Here is a 22,804-nt window from a genome sequence, read left to right as displayed (position 1 = left end):
TATCCTGCGAATGCTAAAGGCCTTAAACTGCCTAATCGTGTACAAGACCCAAAGTCATGTTACATAGCATCATAACTTGTTTTAAAACGCAGAAGCGATTTAGACTGTCACAACAGTTCATAATAATAACCCGATGAAACAAACAACTGAACTTGCATAAATAAAATCAGGTCAAGGATTCTTTTTTGTTCAGCGCAATTTAATTTGATGATACATGTATGTTTGTATTTTAGATAATAGTATTTTTGTCTTTAAAGGAATGCTTATTATATGGGTATCAACAATAAGAAAACCTTGAATTTTATACACACGATTTCCTTGTTAAATATTTAAGACAATTATAAGACAGTATATGTATTCTGTCACACACTCATTCAATTTTGTAAATTTTAAAATTTTGCAAAATTCCTTTTTGGATGCATTTTTTAATTCACCAGTCTGTGTATTTAAAGTTTGTTGGTAGTATTTATATTTGCTTTTAATGTCAAGTAGGCCGTACTTCAAAGGTAAAAAATGAATGCACAATTGAGGATGTTGAAAGCTTTTTTGATTCCAAGTAAGTATACCTTTATACCGAAAACCAGAGAAATGTTTGTATGTCAAGGATGTTGTAATCCCAAAAGAATCTCAGAATGGTATGAAATGTAAATGGTAAAGTACCGTATACGACTTAATAATGCTGATCGTGAGACCATCCTATCATCTGCACAAATCAATAGCAAGTTGTTTTCGCATATAATTCACTAAGTAGCTTTTGATATGTCACATTATCGCTTAATTAAGTAGCAGTCACTAATGCCTATCAACTTGTAAATATCTTTGCGTATTTTTGCACTTTTCGTGAGAGAAATATGTCTTCCTAATGTCTTTTTGCACTCTTGTGTCACGTAGACATTAGTGACGTCAGAAAAATCTGCTGCAGTGCCGGCGCGGAGGAGGCAGGGGACACCGATTCGCTTCGCTGAACACGGCTCTAACCCAAACAACACGGAAGAGCACAGACAAACAGGTTTTGATTTATATCTTATGTGTTTATTATTTATCGAACTCCAACAAAAGTACATTTCAAAGTCCAAGTTATTTTTTTAAGCCTCAGTGATCAATGATCCTTAATCCTTGTTTTGCATCATAAAGCAAGAAAAAATTTCAAAGCGATGTAGCCTTCCATTAAATTTAATTTCGTTCTTTAAAATTTTCAAAACAATGTAATAAAAACTTCGTGACTGCCAGAAGAGATCCAATGCCAAGTATCTATAGACTCCCGATCAGCGTCCTCCAACAGGTCAACAGACGTTGTCTTTGTCTTTGTTGTTGTCCCGGCATCATTTGATGCTGCAGCTTCTCAAGATCGAGAGGAAGATTTTGAGAGGAAATATCTTCCGTCTGATTCTCGAAAGAAGTATTCAGCCTGATTATGGGGGGAAATATTCAATCTCGTTCTCCTTATATTGTCTTCACGCAACTCTGGTATTCAATCAGTAATTGGAGGATCAAACCACAGGAGGGGCACGCACTTGTTGAGATTTCTGTTGTCGATAAGAGCAATCGTACTTACTATATATCCATTTATGGTAAATATTGGATGGATAAAACACCTGTCATAAAAAAATATAATATACAAGATTTAAATGTATTCACATTTGAAATTGTTTGCCTTTTTAAAATAAAAATCCCCTAAATGTTACGATAAGCATATTAAGTGTAAAAAGTTCATGTTTATCATGAAATAAGCTGTACTTAAGATATTCGTGTAAATATAAATAGGAAAAAAATGTATTCAATAATCTAAAGACATGCTGGAGGGTGGAGACTGTACTCTTAGGAGAAAAACAAACAAATTTTGCTTACATATAAAATAGATGGAAAACAAATAAATACATGAACTATACTGACTATAGAAAATGTTGAATGATAATTCCTCTTGGCGGTTCACTTCAAGGCTGATCTGTATGGCTGGTAGCGAGGTGAAGGCCTGGTGCACAATGCACATCGATACATTTTTTCCCTAATGGTATTTTTGTTCCCACTCGGCGTGGGAGTCTGGCTCAGCGATTATATTGATCGGATAACATAATTAAAATAAAAGTATAAATAAAAGTCTGGGAACTATATTACTGTGGCTCAGGAATCCTAATACAGTGGCTGAGTAACTCGGTCATTTCTGTTTTGATGTCATTCAAAACTAGTTATCAAACTTTAAAAGCAAGATTATTAAATTTTAAAGGTCATGCACATCATTCTATAGGCTTACAAACAGATATGATGTAACATTTAATATATATGTTACATTTTTTTTCTGGTTATGGAACATACAGGTTCAAAATATATATTGAATTACTTCAATTATGCATTAATTGCAAAGCATTGGTCATTTATATAAAGATTCATTAAAAAAAAAAATATCACGCCCCGCGAGTCAGTTTCTCGATTTTTGCATCTTTTATAAATCTGTGATAAAAATACAAATTTCAATTAATCATTCAATCAATGCTGACGAGTAAAAAATCGAAAAAAATATTTTGGTGGTAAAACTCGGAGCTTATAAAATATACATGATGTCGATATGCGTTTCTTTTGAGATTTAGTGCATTTCATACGTCACACACTCACCAATACTGCAAACATATATATATATATATATATATATATATATATATATATATATATATATATATATATATATGAAAATGAGTCTTGATCATCGAACCGCTTCGATATGCATATGTGTGAAAAGGCATGCGTCTAATTGATGGAGACGATAGTCGCGAATATTTTGAGAATTTGTAGTCGGATAAAAATCAATCAAAAACTTGATCAATTCCTCAAGTAAATGTTGGCTGCATAAAATATAAATTGAAGAGACACACGCATCATCTTTATTTAAAAATGTATTAATATTCAATTTTAGAATATAAAACACGAACTGTGAAGAGAACGTTTTTATCCGAGAAGTAAAATGCGATGTTCTAAAAAAAGGGACCTGTCGTTTTTTCTATAGTAAATGATAAGCAACTTTATATATTAAATAGGAAAAACGTATTTTTTTACAGATTCACTTTATAAAATATATATTATGTATCTCGAATTTATACACGCATTCCGATTTCTTTTCAATGTTAAGAAAACCTTTCATTTAAATAACTACTCACACACCCCATACACCAACACTTAAACTTATATCAAGTGCTGCAATAACGTCATACATCAAATGGATTTACAACTTCAAAAGAAATTTCTACAGGTATCTGGCGTAAGAGGGAATCTGTTGGGTATGTCTGAGAAGTACTAATTAAAACCATGGCCAGAAATGACAAGAAATATATATCAGTATTACAGTTAGACGGGGTGTTCCATATACCACTCTCTTAACATGCTAAGTCTTACTGGAGTATTTTGATAGCAAACTTATTGCATTTCATTATGCATGGGGTATGGGGTTTGATGATTTTATTATCTACAAGGACAGAGTTTTTCAATATTCATTTTATTAAAAACATGTATGATCTTCACTTAAACTGCATTGTGTGTTTTGTTAGTCCATGTAAAAAAAATTGATTTTTTATGAGTAAATATAATACTTCTTTTCCACATGGTTGGTTTTTTGGATTAGGCCTACTTCATGTGTGCGTTACCGAGCTAGGTCGCGTGTAATGAAAATGATTTCCGCTTTTCTCATATTTCCGCTCACACCCGGAAATCAGTGATACTAACTGGGGCGAACTCATTAAACATATATAATGGAAATGGAATTTGGAATTTTTTTCTGTTTAAAGGTAAACAAAAACAAATACTTTTATGTATAATTAGTTTCAAAGATACATCATAACTTTGTTTAAAGGTAATTTAACTGTTTTTTAATTAGCTGCAATAAAATATATCAAAGCTTTTGCATATCCATGAAAATTATGTTAAAGTTTTACAGGGTAATGAACAAAGACGTGCCTTCATCAAGTTCAAACATTTAGACATTTCACACAAAAATATTCATGTGTATTAAAAAGTTTTAAAAGTTAAATAAAATATAGCTAGAAATTAACAGTAAAATATTTATCACACGAGGTTTAAGATTTAACTGTTTCTTAATTAGCTGCAATTCCAACATACATTAATGATGTTCCCTGCATTTGTGTTAGTAACCTTTATTTATAGAATATGACGCAGACAGGGATACCTGATGAAAACCTTTCGCACCTTTTGAATTGCTTTGTAAAATATTAGTCAAAGGAGCCAGAAAAAATATTTAACAATTTAATATTTTGATAAAAACATTCGATTTACTATTTCTTAAGGTGTTTGAATGGATTTTGTTTTCTCAACAGCGGCTGGGCGTACGTACTATATTTTAACTCGTAAACTCAGTTTGGCGGTGAAGAAGCAGCATTTCCTGTTGCTCACCGTCGCAATAGCCGGGCATTGCTCTACGAGCAATGAGCCCGGCTAACAAAGTAAGCAAAAAACCCATGCCATTTTCTCAAATATGACACTTTCCATGAAAATGCAAAGTCTTCGTAGATGAGTTGGAATGGCCGTTAATAATTCAAAAGTGCAAAAAAAAAAATATGTGAATGAAATTGCTTTAATTAGATACAAAAGATTTGCTGTTAATATTAAATCTCTAAACCTTACTAAGAAGTCAATAATAACGATGATTGATTCGAAGACAATGGGTAATCATTTACATGTGAATCATTTCGTTATATATGCAATTGACTGTCTTTGTGGGTTGACGTAAGAGCTTCATTCATGTAGCCCTGTCATGCCCGACACTTTATCAGGTGAACAGGATGACCTGCCGCGTGCTAGTCAGGCAATGGTTACAGGTTGTTTACATCTCGTTATTGTCCCGTTACTATCGCCAGATGCGAGAACTCAGACCAGGCACCCGTTCTCCGTACTGGTCTGGTATATTGCCAACTTATGACAAAGTGCAGGGGTATACTTGGTACGACAAAAGGTAAAAAGTAGATCGGATGTAAACAAAGTGATTCATGACCTGATCCAGTACATACCAGGTATATACAAACATTGAACCTCCCTGAGAAATGGAATCGATGTCCGTGGTCAGTCCAATAGGTATTAGGCTACTAACCCATGAAGCATTGTGGAGACATTATAATATATATTGATACTTTGTTAGAATTCTCATGTTTTTATGACTGTCATTTCACAATGCACGTAGTTTTAATTAATCAGTAATGAGACATATTACCCCAGAAGCTGCCAATATTTATAGAATAGGGTAGAATGGAACAGAACGGACTGGAAGAAAATAGAACAAAACAGTAGGGTTGCCAGTCAAGTCTGTTTAGATAAATACATTATTATGATGAACAATAAAAATAAACAGCACATTCTCATGAACAATAACAATAAACAGCGAATATATGCAACGTATAATGCCAATGACCTTTATCGCTGTATTGGCTTCAAGATTCCAGAATCTGCATAATTATCCAAAGACATGGCCCCATTTCTTTGTCTCCTTGATCCTGAATTTCCATAAGGATCAGCGCCCTGTGATGCTGAGTCTGGACTCCTTTCCGTTGCAGACAACTATAATACCTATCTAGCCCTCAGTACAACCAATATATGCAAATTGATTCGTCAGTTTCTGTGTTACATTAATAAATAAAATACATAACCCCAAAAGATTATCAATATTCAGTTCGTGGCAATGAGAGATACCTTTTGAATCATCGAGTGACACATTTAAAACAATGCCGCTGTATATTCTTTACTTCTTCTTCTACTGATTTGACCTCGGCAGGTGTCCCAGAGGTTAATCATACCAAATCAAGGCTATCCATCATTGTTCTTACAATCGTTCATTCAGAATTAATTTATTTTCCAATACACAGGGCGTTGGTTTGGTGCAAACTTAATAATACACCTTTAGCCTTACTTAAAGTCTTTTTTATGCATATAACAAATTGTATGGTTTTCTCCAATTTGGATTTAAAAAAACAATTATTAAAGAATAAAATTTAAATTCTATATGAAACAAGCAATATTCAAGGAAAAAGACTTCGCTGATTCTTTCATTTGGGGTCAAAACCCTCAAAGTTTTCTTCGAATGTAATATGCTTACATGATGAATTACGAAAAGTCGAAGTCCGACAGAATTTGAGAAATGAACATAAATTGCTGTGGCCTACATGGAGAGCAGTGACTTGTGGGTTACTGGAACACTTCGAAATCTTTTGAGTTTTCTTTATGACAATTTTTCTTCATAGATTAAGTCAATAACCTGTCCGCTTCCAGGTTCATTTACTCCGATGGGCATTTTCTTCGCTAGGGATCAATTCAGGTCAACAACCACTATGTAGGACGAAGACTCTACTAATCATAAAGCGTAGAATCCGTTAGCTCCTCCCACTTCTCGCCGACGGTATATAAGCCGAGACTGCCTTTGTACGTAACACATGTTAAAGCGAAACTCAATCGTTCAGACTACACTGTATATTCTGTGGATTATTACACAACAATAAAAGGATTAAATAATCATGACTGTTACGGATTTACTTGCTTCAAAAATGGCCCATGAGGACAGGTAAGCATCCATTATATTTTGCACAATTTACTTTGTTTTCTGGAAATCTGAGTTTTTCATTTTTTAGGGAAGTTTGGATTGTCACTTATGTTCTCTTTGTTCACCTTGCAGATTCTACATGGCCAAAATTGGTGATGCCGTGAAAGACGTTGTCAGCATGGCTGCTTTGAACGAGAGACTGGTTCTGGGTGCGATGCCCAGTGCCGAGTTTCTGGGAGAGGAGGCAGACAGCGTGGCCCTTTGTCTTTTGCTGGAGAATAAATCGGACGATGTCCTCATTAACATCCAGCACAAACTGGTGGAGGCCTACTGTTGGGAAAATGACATCCCCCTTCTGAAGGTGGACAGTGAAGATAAAGTCCGAAAGATCCTGGCATCAGAGGGCGATCAGAACAATAACGAACCCACTGACCTGTCTTGCATACTAGTTAAGGTACGCCTGGTATTTAAATCTCACATGTTTCAACATACCGATCCCTCCCATTGAAATTCTTTATCTGAAGTACAGACATAGTTACATGAACTAATATTTGTCTATTGTCTTTTACAGAATGCAGACAAATTGTCATCATCTGAATCCATGCTGGCTGACTTCTTTGATTACATCATTAAGAACGAGATTGAACCATTCCCTGTGATAACCTTACCGGAGTGACGTAGTGCAGTGAGCAGTACCGCGTGATGCTCAGCAGCCCACTGAGTAATTGAACTCATCTCACTGCACGTGAACCCTGCTTCTGGCAGCGACGTCTGCACGGATCGAAATCAGGTCGATCCTTACAGCCGATAGACTCGCGCCAAAAAGCACGTGTTCCTATGACAGGGACTCCGTGCACATGGTACACATGTGCTTCTCCCGACATGTCTACAGGACATACATGGCCACACATGGTGTACATGTCCATCATAGACAAATGTATTGTTTTTGTGATACTTTGTAAAGACTTGATGGATTTTATTTTACATTTGCATAATGACTATGCATCTAAGAAACTGATTCAATGCAGTAAGCACTGCTTCGGATGTTGGAAATTATTGTGAATGAATTTGTTGAGAAATTAATAAATATAGAAAAATTATGAAATTTGTTGGTTTTAATGGTTAATTTTTTATCATGTCATTGTGGAAGTTAAATGCAGAATTTATTAAATGGCATTAAAATGTCATATATGTTGATAATGAGAAGGGTTGTATTCACAATGGTTATGAAACTAAAATTCCGGAAGAACAGAATTATGAGAATTCAAGCATCATTGATTGTATGCTAAAAGTAGCGATGTTTAAAATATATTTGACCTCACTTTAGGTCTAGGTATTCAAATAGCACATCTATAGGCGCCTGTTAGAATCCGTTAGGAATAGGGCCGGAGTCTGTATGCCAAACACCGGCAGTTAAATAGTCTAAATAGTCTTTCGAGAGACTTTATATTACCTTCATGTCATATTAGAGCAAATACCAGCATTTGTCTAAGTGATTATGATAATTACCTGAATACTATTACCTACAACGATTTGCACCAAAAGCCACTGAATCACCTTGATCATACTTTTTCCTTTAGCTATACTAGTATAATACAGCTCTGTCAGTCATCTGACAAACATGAGACGCATCCTAGTGTTGCCTCATGAGAACAAACATCCCACATATACTTGAATGAACAATTGAACATGAAGGAATTTGATACTTTATAGCGATTAGAGAGCCGAGACATAACGGTAAGCTTTTCTTCCTTCTTTGCTTGAAGGATTACTGCACCGTGACACAAGTTCCGGAGTTCGAGGTCATATAGTGTTAAAGCAGTTTCAATTTTGTTAGGATGTACTTCAGGGTAGCGATTGTATTGTACATGTATAGCCATCTCAAAGGTCAGCTAGGTAAGAGAGGGGAAACAATGGATGTCTGGGCCACTGTATTACAATTAAAACAGCTGTAATGAATTTACATGGCATAATAACTGTTGAATAAAGATTTTTTTCATTTAAAGTACAGCGCACCGAAGAGCTCTACCGCCAGTGAACCGTGTCGGTGCACTCTATCCGTTCTCGCGTGCTTTTATAATCTGGTAACAGATAAAGTACAAGCACTTGGTACCGATAGTTCATTAAGGCTAACAAAGACATGATATCAATATTCAACATGTCCTGGTGTTAGATAATGTAATCAATTATGAATTTTCGCCGATCAGAGAGGCTGTATCGCCAGGATGGTGCCTATTTCCTTATAAGGAAGTCACTGCGTTCCGAGGACCTTCCAATATCTGTACTTACACCATACTTTAAATCACTTTCCTCCTTCAACTGGCCTAGATTTTGATCATTTCTCAAAAAAGTTGTTTGTGCTTATGTAATTATATTTGCTTGTTTTCCAGAGAGTTGGAAAGAATGTAGGCCGAAATCGATATTCGTAAGTGATAGCTTGATGTTTTCCTGAAATAAATAAAATGGCATTTCGGGGGAATAAGAAAAATGTAATAGTTGAATAATGGTATTGTTTATTTGTTCTGAGAAACATGTTTACCTGTGTATATGAATGAGGATAGTTGTTTTTCATCTGTTTTGTATAAGATCTCTCATATAATAATGAACATGTAAAATAAACCAAACAATGCAAGCGATTTCTGAAATGCTTCATTATGTCAACATGCATAAAGCGTGGAACAATATTTCGTTACGTAGTCCTCCATTAACATGCAAAGTTCAAAAAACAAGTACGAGTCCGCTCATTTCCCAATTAAACTTAATAATTAGACGAAATAAAGCAAAATATCTTGAAGTTTTGACGCAATGAAAAAGTAGGTCACCACTTTGCAGTACTCAGACCTATGTATTTATGCCAAACACTTTCTGTGAACAAATTATGGAAATTGTTCTATAAACCTTGTACTTTGAATTTCATTTACCTTACAAAGTCAGGTCATGATCTCGATGCATGCGTTTTGTTTATCACACCATTAGTGCTATATTAGTCAATTTCTACTGAAAGTGAGAGGCGGCAAGTAACGAATATAACCAACGCAACCAAATCAAACCTCTATAACACTAGCCTACCACAGATACATCATACTGTTAATGAAGCTATCATTTATTATTTTAATTCTAGGTTAAGGGAAAAGATGAAGTCTTTTTGTTTTCTACATTTAAAAAAGGAACGCAGGAATATTGGAAAATGTTTGAGATTCTTTGGTCATTTTTTCAGGAATCCGGAAAAAAACGATGTAATTCATGTTCGAAAGCTCTTCCACTTATTCGTCATGGGAATCGCTAAGTTTTTTTTTTAATTCACATAATTTGTCCTTTTTTTGTAAAACATATCCATTATAAAACCATGCATGCTTGAACTTAATTGAAGAAAGGGTGTTACGAAGTATATGTATCATCATGTCCCGGAAGATATTAGCTGGATTTGAAAAAAAAAATACTTATCTTCTCTAAAATGTTTGTCATTCATTATTTAAAAAATCACTTGGATAGTGTAGAGTATTAAGGAAATGTGTATTTCAAAAATCCAATTTGCATTTTTAAAAAAATTCTCATAGATATATACGAAAACTAGACCGTAGTTATACTAAAGCAGATAATATAACATTTTTTCAATTTTTTTCTCCGGCAAATTAAATGATCAATCAATAAAATACGACCTTGTTAATAAAGCTATGTCAGTTTTAATTGATACGGTCTGATTGGTACAATTTAGCAGATGGCAGAGCAGTGACCCCGAGATCGCTGACCTGACGGCGCAGGCGTTCGCGGCAAAGCGCGTGCGGTTCTAGCGCTTTTGATCAATATTTCGTCGCATATAATTCAGAAGGCGTTCAACTTCCAATTAAACACAGACACAAGATCTGTTGTCTCCTGCATTTGAGATTTGTTTTCATGTCCAAACGTCTTGTTCATTTTGTAGACTAGATTTAGAATGTATTTTAAAAAGCAGAGCACGTAGAGCAGACGTGAAGCTGCAACTAAAACTATGACAGAACTGCACATATCTGGTCTAAGTACGGTAAAAATATTGATCCCTTTGGAAATCTTAATCCTTTGAAAGGCTGCCTTGTTCTGTGGGCAAGTGTAAAACGAGCAACAAATGAGTTTCTAAATCGGGAACTGAGCTATTTTTGGTACGTTGATGTTATTTTAGTCCGTTAAAGTGCGCTATTGAAGAACAATGATAACGGGCCTCTGTTTTTTTTTCCTCAAATATGATCTTTTCTTTATAGCCACAGGTAAAAAAGAATCTGCGGAAATGATTAAAGAAAAATCTGAATTTTAATTACATCCCATGTCTCATGAAGAGAGAGAGAATGTCCTGAAGAAGTTTGGTCCCCAGTTTAAAGGGCATACGAGAGGTTCACCTGTTTGTATTTTTTGCCGCCTGCTCTAAGGTTTACTGACCGTGCTGACAACTTCGTCAACTGCATGGTTTCCTTAACATGTAGTAGTCAGCTTAGGTGAATATACTCTACAAACAAACCAAGCAGTGTCTTAATATAATTATGAAATTTTACTCCGCCTAAAAATATAGCAGGTAAGGGAATGAAACTTTAATATACATGCATGAATAAATAATAGACAAATTAGCCCTGAACACGTATTTACGTCTAAAACGTGTTAACTGTTCTAAACTTAGATTCAGACGCAAAATTTTAAATTGTGTCCTTCGATTAAAACAGTTTAATCTGGTGGTAAACAACAATGCTTCATTGAAAAAACAAAACAGGTGTAATGTGCAAAAATTGAGAGTGACGCGGTTTGAAGGTGGAAATACAAGTAATGTTAGTAGTAGCTGAAGTTTGAATTCATGACCTCCAAAATAGACACTTCGGTCAATGACATCATACAAACTCATGCTTGAAGCATCAGAGGCATTAGTTAGGGGAATCAGACATGCTGGGTAGCGGCATTTAGTACATTCGGCTATTTATAGGGACATCAAGACATATTAAGATGGGGCATCAGGAACGCGTCAAGGCACATTGGCTACAAAGGCATGGACATCAGACACATAAGCTAGGGACATCAGATTATAAGCTAGAGACATCAGACACATAAGCTAGGGACATCAGACACATATGCTAGAGTCGTCAAGACACATGTGTCTTTACTCTTTACGCCTATAGCCAATGTGCATGGACTACAGGGACTTCAGGCAAACTGGTTAGGGGCTTCAATTTAGACACATTGGCTAGGGACATCGGGCACAATGGCTAAAGAAATCAAACACATTGCAATGGGGAATCAGGCACGTTGGCTAAGGAAAGCAGACACATTGCAATGGGGAATCAGGCACATTGGCTAGGGAAAGCAGACACACTGCAATGGGGAATCAGGCACATTGGCTAAGGAAAGCAGACACGTTGCAATGGGGAATCAGGCACATTGGCTAAGGAAAGCAGACACATTGCAATGGGGAATCAGGCACATTGGCTTACATCAGGCACATTGGCTATTGGAGCATTATGCACATTGGCTATATATAGGAGCATTATACAGGAACAATGGCTGTAGGGGCAACAGAAAACGTTATCTTTGTGACATCAGCCATAGTTGATATAGGGGCAACACATTGGCTACGGACAACGACACACTGGCTAAGGACGTCAAACACATTGCAAAGGGAATAAGGCACATTGGCTATAGAGACATCGGGCACAATGGCTACAGGGACATCAGGTACATTGGCTGGGGGAATCAACCACATTATCTAGGGGCATCTCAATTAGGTTAAATGCATTTTAGTCAGCAAAGCTAGAACCGCTTGCTTTAAACGCGGATCAGAAGGTCAAGAAGATGACTACAACTTCTGTTATAAGTTATAAACAAAACACTTGCAGATACGCCCCCTAATTAGAAAAAAACTATAAAAATTGATATATTTTTGTTTGTAAAGAAGTACATATATTTGTAATTTTTTTGCTGCAGTCCTCTGACGTTGCTTGTCTTCCTTTTTGGATCAGCAGAAGTGGGTCACAGCTAGAATGTGAGTGGGTAACGTACAATGTTTACATCCTCTTGTCTTATGACCGTCACGAAGACCATGAGTTTGGAAATCCGGGTCAGTTATGAAACAGTGGTCTAAAAATGAAAATATACATTAATATTTTGTAAAATATATTTAATATATTTTAACTTTCGTCAAATTAAAAAAAAACTCGACATCGATTACCTTGTCCATCAAAGCATCACCGATTTTACAACATTGCCTGAAATCAGAACAGATCATGAGTTCGATCGCCTTTTTGGCCAGTTTCCGTTATGCAGAAAATCCAATTGGAGTGGTACACAATTTTCTGGTTTTCCCCCTGAAAACTTAAACGCCCGAATATCTTACTCATCCACACTGAACTACCTCCTCCAGTGGCCTTGACTATCCCCCAACCTGCTTCAAAACAACAAACAAATCCACGATATTCGTTTAATGATAATCTTTCTAAAGACTTGATAAGCGAGAAAATGATGCGGTTATATGGTCATTTTTTTTATTATGTGCTAACCTATAGCTTATTAGGCAGTTGTTTGGAATCTGGACGAGCAAACAGCCTGCTATTGATTAGATTTGTGTTTTCTGCGAACGTACTGTACTTGGAAACTCGAAATCCAATACCATTTTTTAAGGGGACCAGAGCCTTATGATGTAGGAATTTGCGCTCCATGTATATACACCCCCAAGTTAAAAAATATATATCTGAAGTATTTGTGTGAATGCTGACAGGAAATATATTTGCTTTTATTTTGAATCACCGTACATGAAAATATGTTTACTCGAAAGAAAAAAATAGTTTCTGAATACACATGTTGTTTGAATTAAATTTACAAGGTCACATACATACTTCCGTAGAATTCAAAGTATTACCTATCAGGTGTGGAAACAAATACCTTGCATATAACACTTAGGTACAATGGAGCGTCTGGTTCATTTCTGAAGAACATTTAAATGCCTTGTTGCACTGATAATCGGTATGGTAGTGAATTAAATGTCTGGAATAGCGCGCATTCTTTTCACATTCCACAAGCTTGGCTGTTAGCGCATTAATAGTACAACGTGATTAAGCCTGCACTTCCATGTATTCAAATGTACCGAGTAAGCTATTTTCTCCGTAATATTGATAGTGTATCTTCATAATATTACAACATTAAGAAAACAGTTTATTTAAAAAGATAAGAAAAAAGGGGGCTAGGGGAAATCAGTGACCAACACTTTGACGTCTGTCCTGCCACTACCCGGTATAATATATTAATAGCTTTAGTTACCAATATAGATGATGTTACTATATATAATATTCAGGGATCGGGTTACCTACCCAAAGGTGCTGCGGACTTGGTTTCAATGAATGATTTAATTTATTTTTTCTGTATTTAATTTTTTTTTTGAGTTGGCCATTTTAACATATCAGAAGGTAATTTATTTTACAAACACACAAAAAAGTCGAACACACACAATTGATGAAAAAAGATAACATTCTATTGCACAGTTGATACCATCGTCTCAAGCCACGGTCCGGAGTCCGCATATATAGCTCTCCCCAGAATGGGAGAGGAGTGTACATTTTGGCCGTGGTTTGCGACGAATTATAGTTGATACATGTATTTAACTTTCTACTCTCAAACATCTAAATCGACGCCACCCTCTTCTTAAATGTAAAATCGGCAAATGCTAACAATGTAAAACTTTGAAAATAGTGTTTTGATCAAATGACAAGCCTCTCTATTTCCAGAATACCCTCAAGTCAAATAATATTTATTTCTTTATCCTTTAAATGCTATTTTTGTAAAATACAAGCTGTGTTCAATGTCTTTCACCTTTGCATTTGAGTTAAATTAACCTTTTCACGACACACCTTGCAAAGTATGATGCTATAGCTTTAATCAATAACCACTAGCCCCAGCATTCTCAGTTTTTTTCCTCGAAATTCTCCAAATGTGCAATGAATTCACGGGTTTCCTTACAAAGCGTATCAGTGCACTCGAATCCCGGGCTTGCTCTTTAGCTTGAATCTTTGGTATTTTTTGACATAATTTGCACACCGTGGGGCGCTCGGATTTAGAAAGACAGAGATTTATTTTAAACTTATGAACATGCTTAAAATGTTTATTGTAATTGCATCCTTATGTTGTTTAAAATAAGCTGTTCTATTTTCTATAAATAGCTCTTTCTTGTTGCGAACTATCTTCCACTGAGACTGCACCCTTACGAGGGGCGTTCAATAAATAATGTCATTAGCTCGATGACATACAACATAATAGTCATATGACATAAAGCTTGACTTTCTCTCGTTATTGAATCTTAAATGAATTTATAACAGTTTATGTGACCACTTTTCATCACATGGTTTTATCGTGAGAAGCTGGGAAACACGGGCTATTCGAGACACTGCATTATAAATGAATGGTAAAGAAATAGTAAACTAGAGTGAAAATAAAAGCTTCATTAAAGCTGCTGTAAAACTTGTTAAAAATCCCAAAGAAATATTCACTGAAATATGTGACATTAACAGCAACCGATGCTTGTTTTATAGACAAATTAACAGGTGGATTTCAAAGACAAAAAATTATATGATGGGCATCAAAAATGGGTACCCTTCTTGCCAACAAAAATTATAAAAACTTATGTACTGTTTGCCAAATTTCAACAAATAATATTTGATGTTGTATGGTTGACTTTAAGACACATAGCAAATTTGATAGGCATCATATCGGGAGTAGTTTACACTGTTTCTAAGAAACGTTTGGCAGTAATTAAGCTTGGTACTTTAGGTCACCCTGTATTTTGAAAAATGGGTGAAAACGACAGCGTGTATAAAAGTCTTAACAATTATTTTTAAATATCAGTAATTGTAGTAATCCACGTTTGTTTTATATTCAAACAGATATTGGAACATGAATCCATTGCTTAAAACCATTAAAACAAAATTTACCATAAGATGTACTTGATAAAAACGGCGAAGGTCTGTCAAGAGCAAAGGTATGCAAGAGCACAAAATAGATTTATATGCAATTTTCTTAAATATTAGTTGTATGATTGTTCAAATTCGTATTCGGGGAGACAGTTTAATATCTGGAGGTGTCTAGAAAGCAGTTTTTTGCAAAGAAATCGAAAGGAATATCAGAGAAAGGACTCAGAATCAGGAATCCACTACATTGAATTACTACATGACAGCGTTTAAACCCGCATGCCCTAAAGAGTAAAGGGGTTTACGGGATAAACAGAAAGTTAATGTTTTTTCACATTAACACTATTTGCCAGATCTTTGACCTTTTGACTTGTTTCTATTTCCAAACTTGAATAAAACACCTTTTAGAAGGGAAAAACAAGTCCAGGAAATCATTGGATCTTCCATTTTCCAGTGTACTAAGGGTCATATCCAAAAATGAGTTCTAAAAACAATCAGAAATTGGATAAAAAATGTTACGGACATGTTTTTGAATTAAAATAGATTAATAAGTAAAATCATGAAGACTAAATCATTGAAAAAATAGTCTTTTCTTTCTGAGCCCCAATGACATTATTTATTGAACGCCCCTCGTATGTTGCGCCTCCTCTACCTCCTATGCTGTTCCGAGATTTAATTACAGGACGTGCATTGGGCAAAGGGTCACACCTGCATTGCTGATTAACAATCATTAACATTTAACAACATTGGTGTCGATTCCATTAAATGTTTGATTTTATTGTTTGATCATTAAACGCCACCTTGATATATGCCTTATAACGCTTAAAATCAATCAAAGAACGACATCGTGATACGCTGGAATGTCCCACTCAAAATCGATAAGGTTTTCTAGACAGTTTCTTTTATTTCATTAAATTAACTCCCACTACTTAATTTGGTGAATAATTAATTTTCTGGTAAATACTGTTCACCACTCCATTCTGGAAAATGCCATGATATTCGATGTTCTTTGTGTGCATTTATAAAAATATGTTTTCCAGTTGCTTTATTGTATTATTATTAACACAATAATTACAAGAGTCAATGACTTGAAATGAAAGACATCGAATCCGCGTAACAATTCAAGAAGTTTAATGGAAAGAATCTTGTTTATTCCAGTCAGAAGTATAGATTAGCTGGTAATCAATCTGGTCTCAGGACGTTTTTTTTAATTTTAATTAACAAAAAATAATTAATGTTTACCATATAAGATAATAATTCTCTTTAATCACTAATTCATTGAAATAAGATAACGATTCAGTCCGAATCTCAAAAAAAAAATATAGAACATGACACAGCTTTCTACCAAGGTCAATTTTTCAAGCAATATTGCCGGACTTTGCCATTTCATGTACATGTTTTCCTTGCCTCGATAATACCGGTATGTTAAGGGTAAATGTAGAAATTCTGACGCTTCTGCGTTTTCTGCCATTTCTCCAATACAACGTGTAACCATTGCGCATGTAGACTTATAACAAGTAATAAAGATGTGCGTACCTATATCACGTTAGGATCAACTTCGAAAGAAAAATAATTGCTATTTTGCGTTATTTAGACTGTATTACGCCCGTCTTTTAACACTTTCTTAGTTCATTTTTCCGTTTTACAGGAGATATAGATAAATAGATACGTTTTCAACATGTGAACGAACACCATCATGAGTAACACCTAGCTGTAATTTTTACATATCGTAAATCGAGAAAATTTAAGACCATATTGTACCAAGAATACACACAATAACTGCATGGAAAGCAAATAATTTACCTTGAACTTTGACCTTGAAATGCTTAACCATTTTACTTCAGAGCTCTTCGGTCCCCGTGTAGCGCAGTGGTGAGAGCGTCAGCTCTTAGAGTTGCGAAGTAAGGAGTCGTGGGTTAATCCAGCCGTGGGATATGGAGACCGTTCCTTGGGATGAGACTGTATAAACCGATGTCCCTTGTTGCAGTAGGTGCTGACATGAAAAAGATCCCTCTCTGCTCAATGGCCCTAAGTGCAGAGTTTTGGACAAAATTTGTAGCTCTCCACCGGCAAGTGGTGGCGTCTCCATATTGAGTGAAAAATTCTCCAGAGGGAAGTTAAACAATATACAATCAGTAAATCAGAGCTTTCTGTCAACACAAACCGGTTGTTACTAAATCAAAACATATTGCAACAGATGGACTTTGGAGATCCTCTCTCTACCCCTTCCACCTTTTTTTAATTATTGAATGGGTATGGGGGACTTAATTGTAAAATTTAATTTTTTTTTTTTTTACATCAGACAGTTTGTGTCTTACTGATGGACTAGTAACATTTAGCGTGCTTGTTTTGTTAGCGTCTGGCATAATCGTAGACATTTTCATTAATTGGTCTGAAATAAAAATGAGATATATAGATCATAATCTGTTTAAAATTAATTTTATTTTTTACATACTCTAAAAAGTGACCTTTCTTGTTAATGAAAACATTCTACAAACACTTTCAAATTAGGTGAAAGTGCTAAAACTTCTTTTAAAAATAAGTAAAAACACGTCGAAATCTCCCAAAGTTATGGTTGACGTCAGACTTTGCGGTATTTAGCCGTCCGTTGTTCCTTTAGTATATATACTTAGTATTTTGTGACGAATATATTTTGCTTATTAATATAAAGACCTTTCTGCAAAACCAATTTAGAAATTATGAACTAAAAATACATCATCCGAATAAATTTATTCCATTTAAAGCGATCCAAGAAATCGCAATCATTATGCATTTGATTTAATATTTGGATAATTAATTGTGGTTTGTATGTTGTCTCATTTATTTGTTGTTGCTGTTCGGAGACTTTTGAAGCATTGTCAGTCTTAATAATTAATACCTTTTATCAAATTCTTCAAAAAAGTTTCATTTTCATTGAACTCCGTCAAGGTAACTCAGGCATATAGAGGCCAGGAAAAGAAGAGAAAGGTCACAGTTATAAAAGTCTACAGCAAGAATTAACTAACCAGCACATTATAAAATTATGCCAGTCATCAAAAAGTGTCAACAAAAAAGGAAACTAAGAGTCTGAAATGCATGTATATGCAAGTGCAGGTAAAGTCTTGGAGACTTCTTTGTTCCTTTGTCAAGGCCTTCGACTTTGTTGCGATAATGCACTGATTGACTTTTATAGGAGTATAGACACAAAACAGGGAAACGGGCGTTTTTACAAATCAAAGAAGTCAGCGATGAAAAGCTTTGTGCTAATGCTGACTCACAATGGATGTAGTTGATTTTCTGAACCAGGTACAGACATAACACCAGAAGCTTAGAATCATTGGTGCATATCCTCGTTCAAGCTGTGATGTATTGGATTGCAAGGCATACTGTCAGACAAAACGCTCAACAATTTTTTTTTACAACACTTTCTTAACTTAATCTTTCTTCACAATAACATCAAAGACACCATTTACTTCAAAGAGTAAATGGAGGTACAAGCCTTGATAAAGAAGCGGATATAGCTTTAATCTGCTAGGTGAGGTCTGGGGGTCACTAATGACCCTGTAGGTAAGGTACACTGCAGGTGAGCCCTGTTTTGTACTACCTTACCTGTGTGTACAGATTACACTCTTTATCTCTTTATAGGTCGTGACCGGTATTGTTTCTTACATGGAGCGATGCTAAAATTGTATTTTTTAAACCCGAGCGTGTAAAGTCCATGATAAAAAAACAGAGTAAAGTTAATTGAGGTAAATTAGTGATTTTTAATTACACGTCAGTTACGATTTATTTAAACCTGAAAAGTAGCTGTTTGTATACTTAACCTGCATTTATAAAAATAATTAAAGCAGCAAAAGCGAAATGCAGAACTGGTCCATTACGTTAACCCGAATAATAGAAGTTTCAAATTTTCAAAACATAATATATGGAATGTAGACATGGAAAATTGACAATGAAGGCTAAATAACGATAAAATTATAATAGAATAAATAAAATAGCCTAATATAAGCCTAATAATAAAATACCCATGGTAGTTGAATGTATCTGTATACATCAATTCTTCTTTCTGAAGAAGCATTTGTGTACATCGATTCTTCATTCTGAAGAAGCATGACACATTTCTCATCTCTGTCGACAGAATTCTATGGCAGGTGCTTCGGTGGGGGTAACGTTTAGCTTACAAGTTAGTAAGCGATGATGATTCAAGTGCATTACAGACACTGACTCAGGGTGACCGGCCATTGATGAATCATAAACAACTTAGCGTTTGTGACTACCTACTGTACATAACACAATGACGAGTCAAGATTATCGGTTCTTTGTGCCAATACACAACTCGTTCAAAGATTAAAGTCCCCACAGCTTCAACTAAGGGACAATTGGGTTCAATGTGAACGATAGGGGGGGGGGGGGGGGATACGCAGCAATAGGGGACTCTTTGCGTTAAAAAGGATGGACGAGTCTTGAAAACATCTCTTTAAATTTTAAACCTCTTTAACTCCATAAAACCCATAACTACCAGGTACTGACTTTTTGAAACAATGCACTGGGAGTACCTAGCTCGTTCTGACCGATTGCAGCTTAAGGGTGTATTGTTTTTCATCCCATATATATTGCTGAATTAAACCATCTTTCTTTTCTGTGTCTGCCATATGTCTCTTTTTAAAAAAAAAAAAAAAAAAAAAAGATATCGTAATGACATTTGCATATTTGCATTTTTAAAAATCTTCCAGGTTTTACAATATGTCGCAGAAGCCCAAAATTACTTCAGAGGACACGCAATATACAGGGGAATACCCTGGTAGGACTTCAGTACGAGTTGATTAAGGTCGATACACGTTGGCACCACGTTGGATCAATATACGTTGTCCAAAGTGCTTGCACCTTGTAAACACTCATTGAAGGTAGGGAGAATTTGATTTTTGCAAGTACTTTTCGATCAATATATGACCTAGCTGCCAATATACGCCATTGCAATTTGCAATATAACAAAATAACATTTAGCATTGCATATTTTCATTCACTTCATTGTTTTTTTAGCAATGCATAACAGGTAACTTTTAAATGAAAATTTCGAAGCGAGTTGTTTCTAAGGACACCATCTGCCATATTGAAATATTTTCAGCCAATGAACGTCCGCTAAATCAGTTCAACTCCACCTTCCTGTTTCCTGGTATAAACCTTTGTGTATTCACGTTTATGATTATACAAAAGAATTCTTCTGGAAGTGCAGACGTATATTATACGATTGTCTTTTTTCTAATCTATTAAGGATTTAGTTTTACTATGACTTTGCCTGACAATTGCGAATCCATGATGCAAAACGAAAAAAGGTAAGTTTTTAAAATATTATTCTTGAAACTTGATTTTTCCACGTGTTAAGGTTAATAATAAGTCACAAAAGTGTCAAAGCATTTCAAATAGAATATTTCTGCATTAAAAGTAACATTGTGTGACAAAACTTGCACTTAGAAATTGGGCTATTTAGTGGTCAGTCGAAATCGGATTTCATCACACATTTATACATGCGCATATACATGTATATATACTGACCTTGTTTATTGTTTACTGTAAATGAATCACGAGCTGCTTTTAAATACCAGAATGTAATGTTTTGCGGGAAATCTCTCCACTTCGTTGTTGAACTTTTGCCCAATAACACATTTGGTACTGAACTTGACATAGATTCTATAACAAAATATATAAGGATTTACATGAATAGTTTTATTTTAATTCTTTAATAATTATTTCTGTCCTTTTGCAGGAATGCAAACACGGGACGGATGCTCAAAGATGTTCTTATCCAGGCCGAAGTGGATGGTCGGACAACATTTGGCATTTATGAATGTGCTCAGCTTCTGAATACGTAAGTATTGCATTTTCTTGATTTGGGTTCATATAATTTCAAGTGATAAATTGTAATTTGATTTCATAAATGTTTGGAAGGACCTTATTTTCATGTCTTCATTTACTTTTGCAGAAATCCGGATGATGTAACACTGTGTGTCCTTCCTACTGGATTCAACAATGACGTCACGGTGCATATTCATCACACTTTAATGGAAGCTTTCTGTTTGGAAAACGATATAAAACTGTTAAAGGTAGGTTTTATGCATCTTTTTCTGTCAAGCAGTTGACTGTTTTCTGCAACACCCATTGACTATTGATTTGCATAAAATGCATATATTGCTATATGTGTATCTAGATCAATTGGTTTCTGGGAAATTTAATTCAGTGTTTAACGGGAAACTTTGATGGGTTACCCAATTCGTGCTTACTTCCTATTCATTGATAAAACTGCGTCATGTCCTTCTTATGAAAAACCAAACAACTTCCTCTAATCGTGACCTTCTATTCTGACAGGTTGACAGTTTAGGGAAACTGGAAAGCATCTTTTCCGGAAAAGAGAGCTCCAACACGAATGTTATTGACTGCAGTTGTGTTTTAGTCACCGCTCCTGAACAGACTGACCATGTCTATAATGATCTTATGGATGTTGCTGATGGACCAGTTGTAGAAATGCCTGTCTGATCACAGAACCACTTCATCTTTTATTTACACCAGGTACAATAAATGTTCAAAGCTTTTCACAAAAAATAATTATATCAATTGATAAACTTCAATAAATGGACCGTAAAAATCATGGCATTTACCAATAAATATATTTGTCCTTTTATAGAGAAAGCCCATTTTCTGGTCAAACTCAAGGAAACATTAATATCTCGTTGGAAGTAACAAATCCAGGAGGAGAACAACAGGACGCATGGTGACCTGGAGGAAGCCGAGTAAATGGACATAAGCTTCAGATCCTCCAAAAGTCCCCCAAAATAGTGCTTACCAGTCAATCCATCGAGAACACTTCCGAATAATTCTTACCAGAATGCAGCCCCATGCAGAGGGGTCAAAGTGTAAAAACTGTTACAATGGACATCGTTATTTCCTAAAATTTTGTTGATTATTTAATGTGTTATGTTTATTATGTTAAATTTCAATAAAATATATATCATTTAAAAAGATATTATGAATTTTTTGTTCATAAAAACTAGGGGTAAAAGTGAGTAAAAACCCGGATTCTCTTTAAAGTAAAGCAGTGAAAAGGGTTTCCTGCAGATGTTGGCCAATTTACCTTTTTCCCAATAAATAAAAAAAATGTACGCAACACATGTAAGTGTAGGCCTAGAACTATTTATAGACGTTTTCAACCAACGATATAGCTGAAATTACCGGGTCCTGCTTCCTTTCCTCGTACGCCTACATACTATTTCCTAGAACAAATGTCTTGGAGTATGCCATATATGGGCAGATCTTTAAGCTGATTCTAGATACTGAGTATCTAATAATCATTGGTCTGCGTCAAAACCAACTCTTTGTGTTGCATGTTTACCTATCA

The 22,804-nt window shown here is 35.2% G+C and overlaps 2 protein-coding genes across 2 annotated transcripts; both read left to right on the top strand.

The window, feature by feature from the left end:
* Nucleotides 1-6,405: 6,405 nt before the first annotated feature.
* LOC134228779 (growth arrest and DNA damage-inducible protein GADD45 alpha-like) lies at nt 6,406-7,634 on the top strand. Its single transcript, XM_062710473.1, has 3 exons — nt 6,406-6,550; nt 6,662-6,983; nt 7,101-7,634. Exons 1-3 carry the CDS (start codon nt 6,504-6,506, stop codon nt 7,203-7,205), a joined length of 474 nt encoding a protein of 157 aa, XP_062566457.1. The 5' UTR covers nt 6,406-6,503; the 3' UTR covers nt 7,206-7,634.
* Nucleotides 7,635-20,589: 12,955 nt separating this feature from the next.
* LOC134228778 (growth arrest and DNA damage-inducible protein GADD45 gamma-like) lies at nt 20,590-22,432 on the top strand. The gene is made up of 5 exons (XM_062710472.1): nt 20,590-20,747; nt 21,179-21,280; nt 21,395-21,515; nt 21,778-21,978; nt 22,094-22,432. Exons 1-4 carry the CDS (start codon nt 20,701-20,703, stop codon nt 21,943-21,945), a joined length of 438 nt encoding a protein of 145 aa, XP_062566456.1. The 5' UTR covers nt 20,590-20,700; the 3' UTR covers nt 21,946-21,978; nt 22,094-22,432.
* Nucleotides 22,433-22,804: the final 372 nt, after the last annotated feature.

Source organism: Saccostrea cucullata, unplaced genomic scaffold, assembly GCF_032062105.1.
Source record: "Saccostrea cucullata isolate Sc308-1 unplaced genomic scaffold, CSIRO_AGI_Scuc_v1 ctg155, whole genome shotgun sequence".
Lineage (NCBI taxonomy): Eukaryota > Metazoa > Mollusca > Bivalvia > Ostreida > Ostreidae > Saccostrea > Saccostrea cuccullata.
Note: the sequence above shows the minus strand (reverse complement) of the source record. Positions and strands in the feature narration are given on the sequence as shown.

Bases quoted from the DNA above. Each gene is read 5' to 3' on its own strand.
- LOC134228778 (XM_062710472.1), top strand. From the start codon at position 20,701: ATGACTTTGCCTGACAATTGCGAATCCATGATGCAAAACGAAAAAAG. The intron at 20,748-21,178 runs GTAAGTTTTTAA...GTCCTTTTGCAG, and splicing joins ATGATGCAAAACGAAAAAAG to GAATGCAAACACGGGACGGA. The intron at 21,281-21,394 runs GTAAGTATTGCA...TTACTTTTGCAG, and splicing joins TGTGCTCAGCTTCTGAATAC to AAATCCGGATGATGTAACAC.
- LOC134228779 (XM_062710473.1), top strand. From the start codon at position 6,504: ATGACTGTTACGGATTTACTTGCTTCAAAAATGGCCCATGAGGACAG. The intron at 6,551-6,661 runs GTAAGCATCCAT...TTCACCTTGCAG, and splicing joins AAAATGGCCCATGAGGACAG to ATTCTACATGGCCAAAATTG. The intron at 6,984-7,100 runs GTACGCCTGGTA...TGTCTTTTACAG, and splicing joins TGTCTTGCATACTAGTTAAG to AATGCAGACAAATTGTCATC.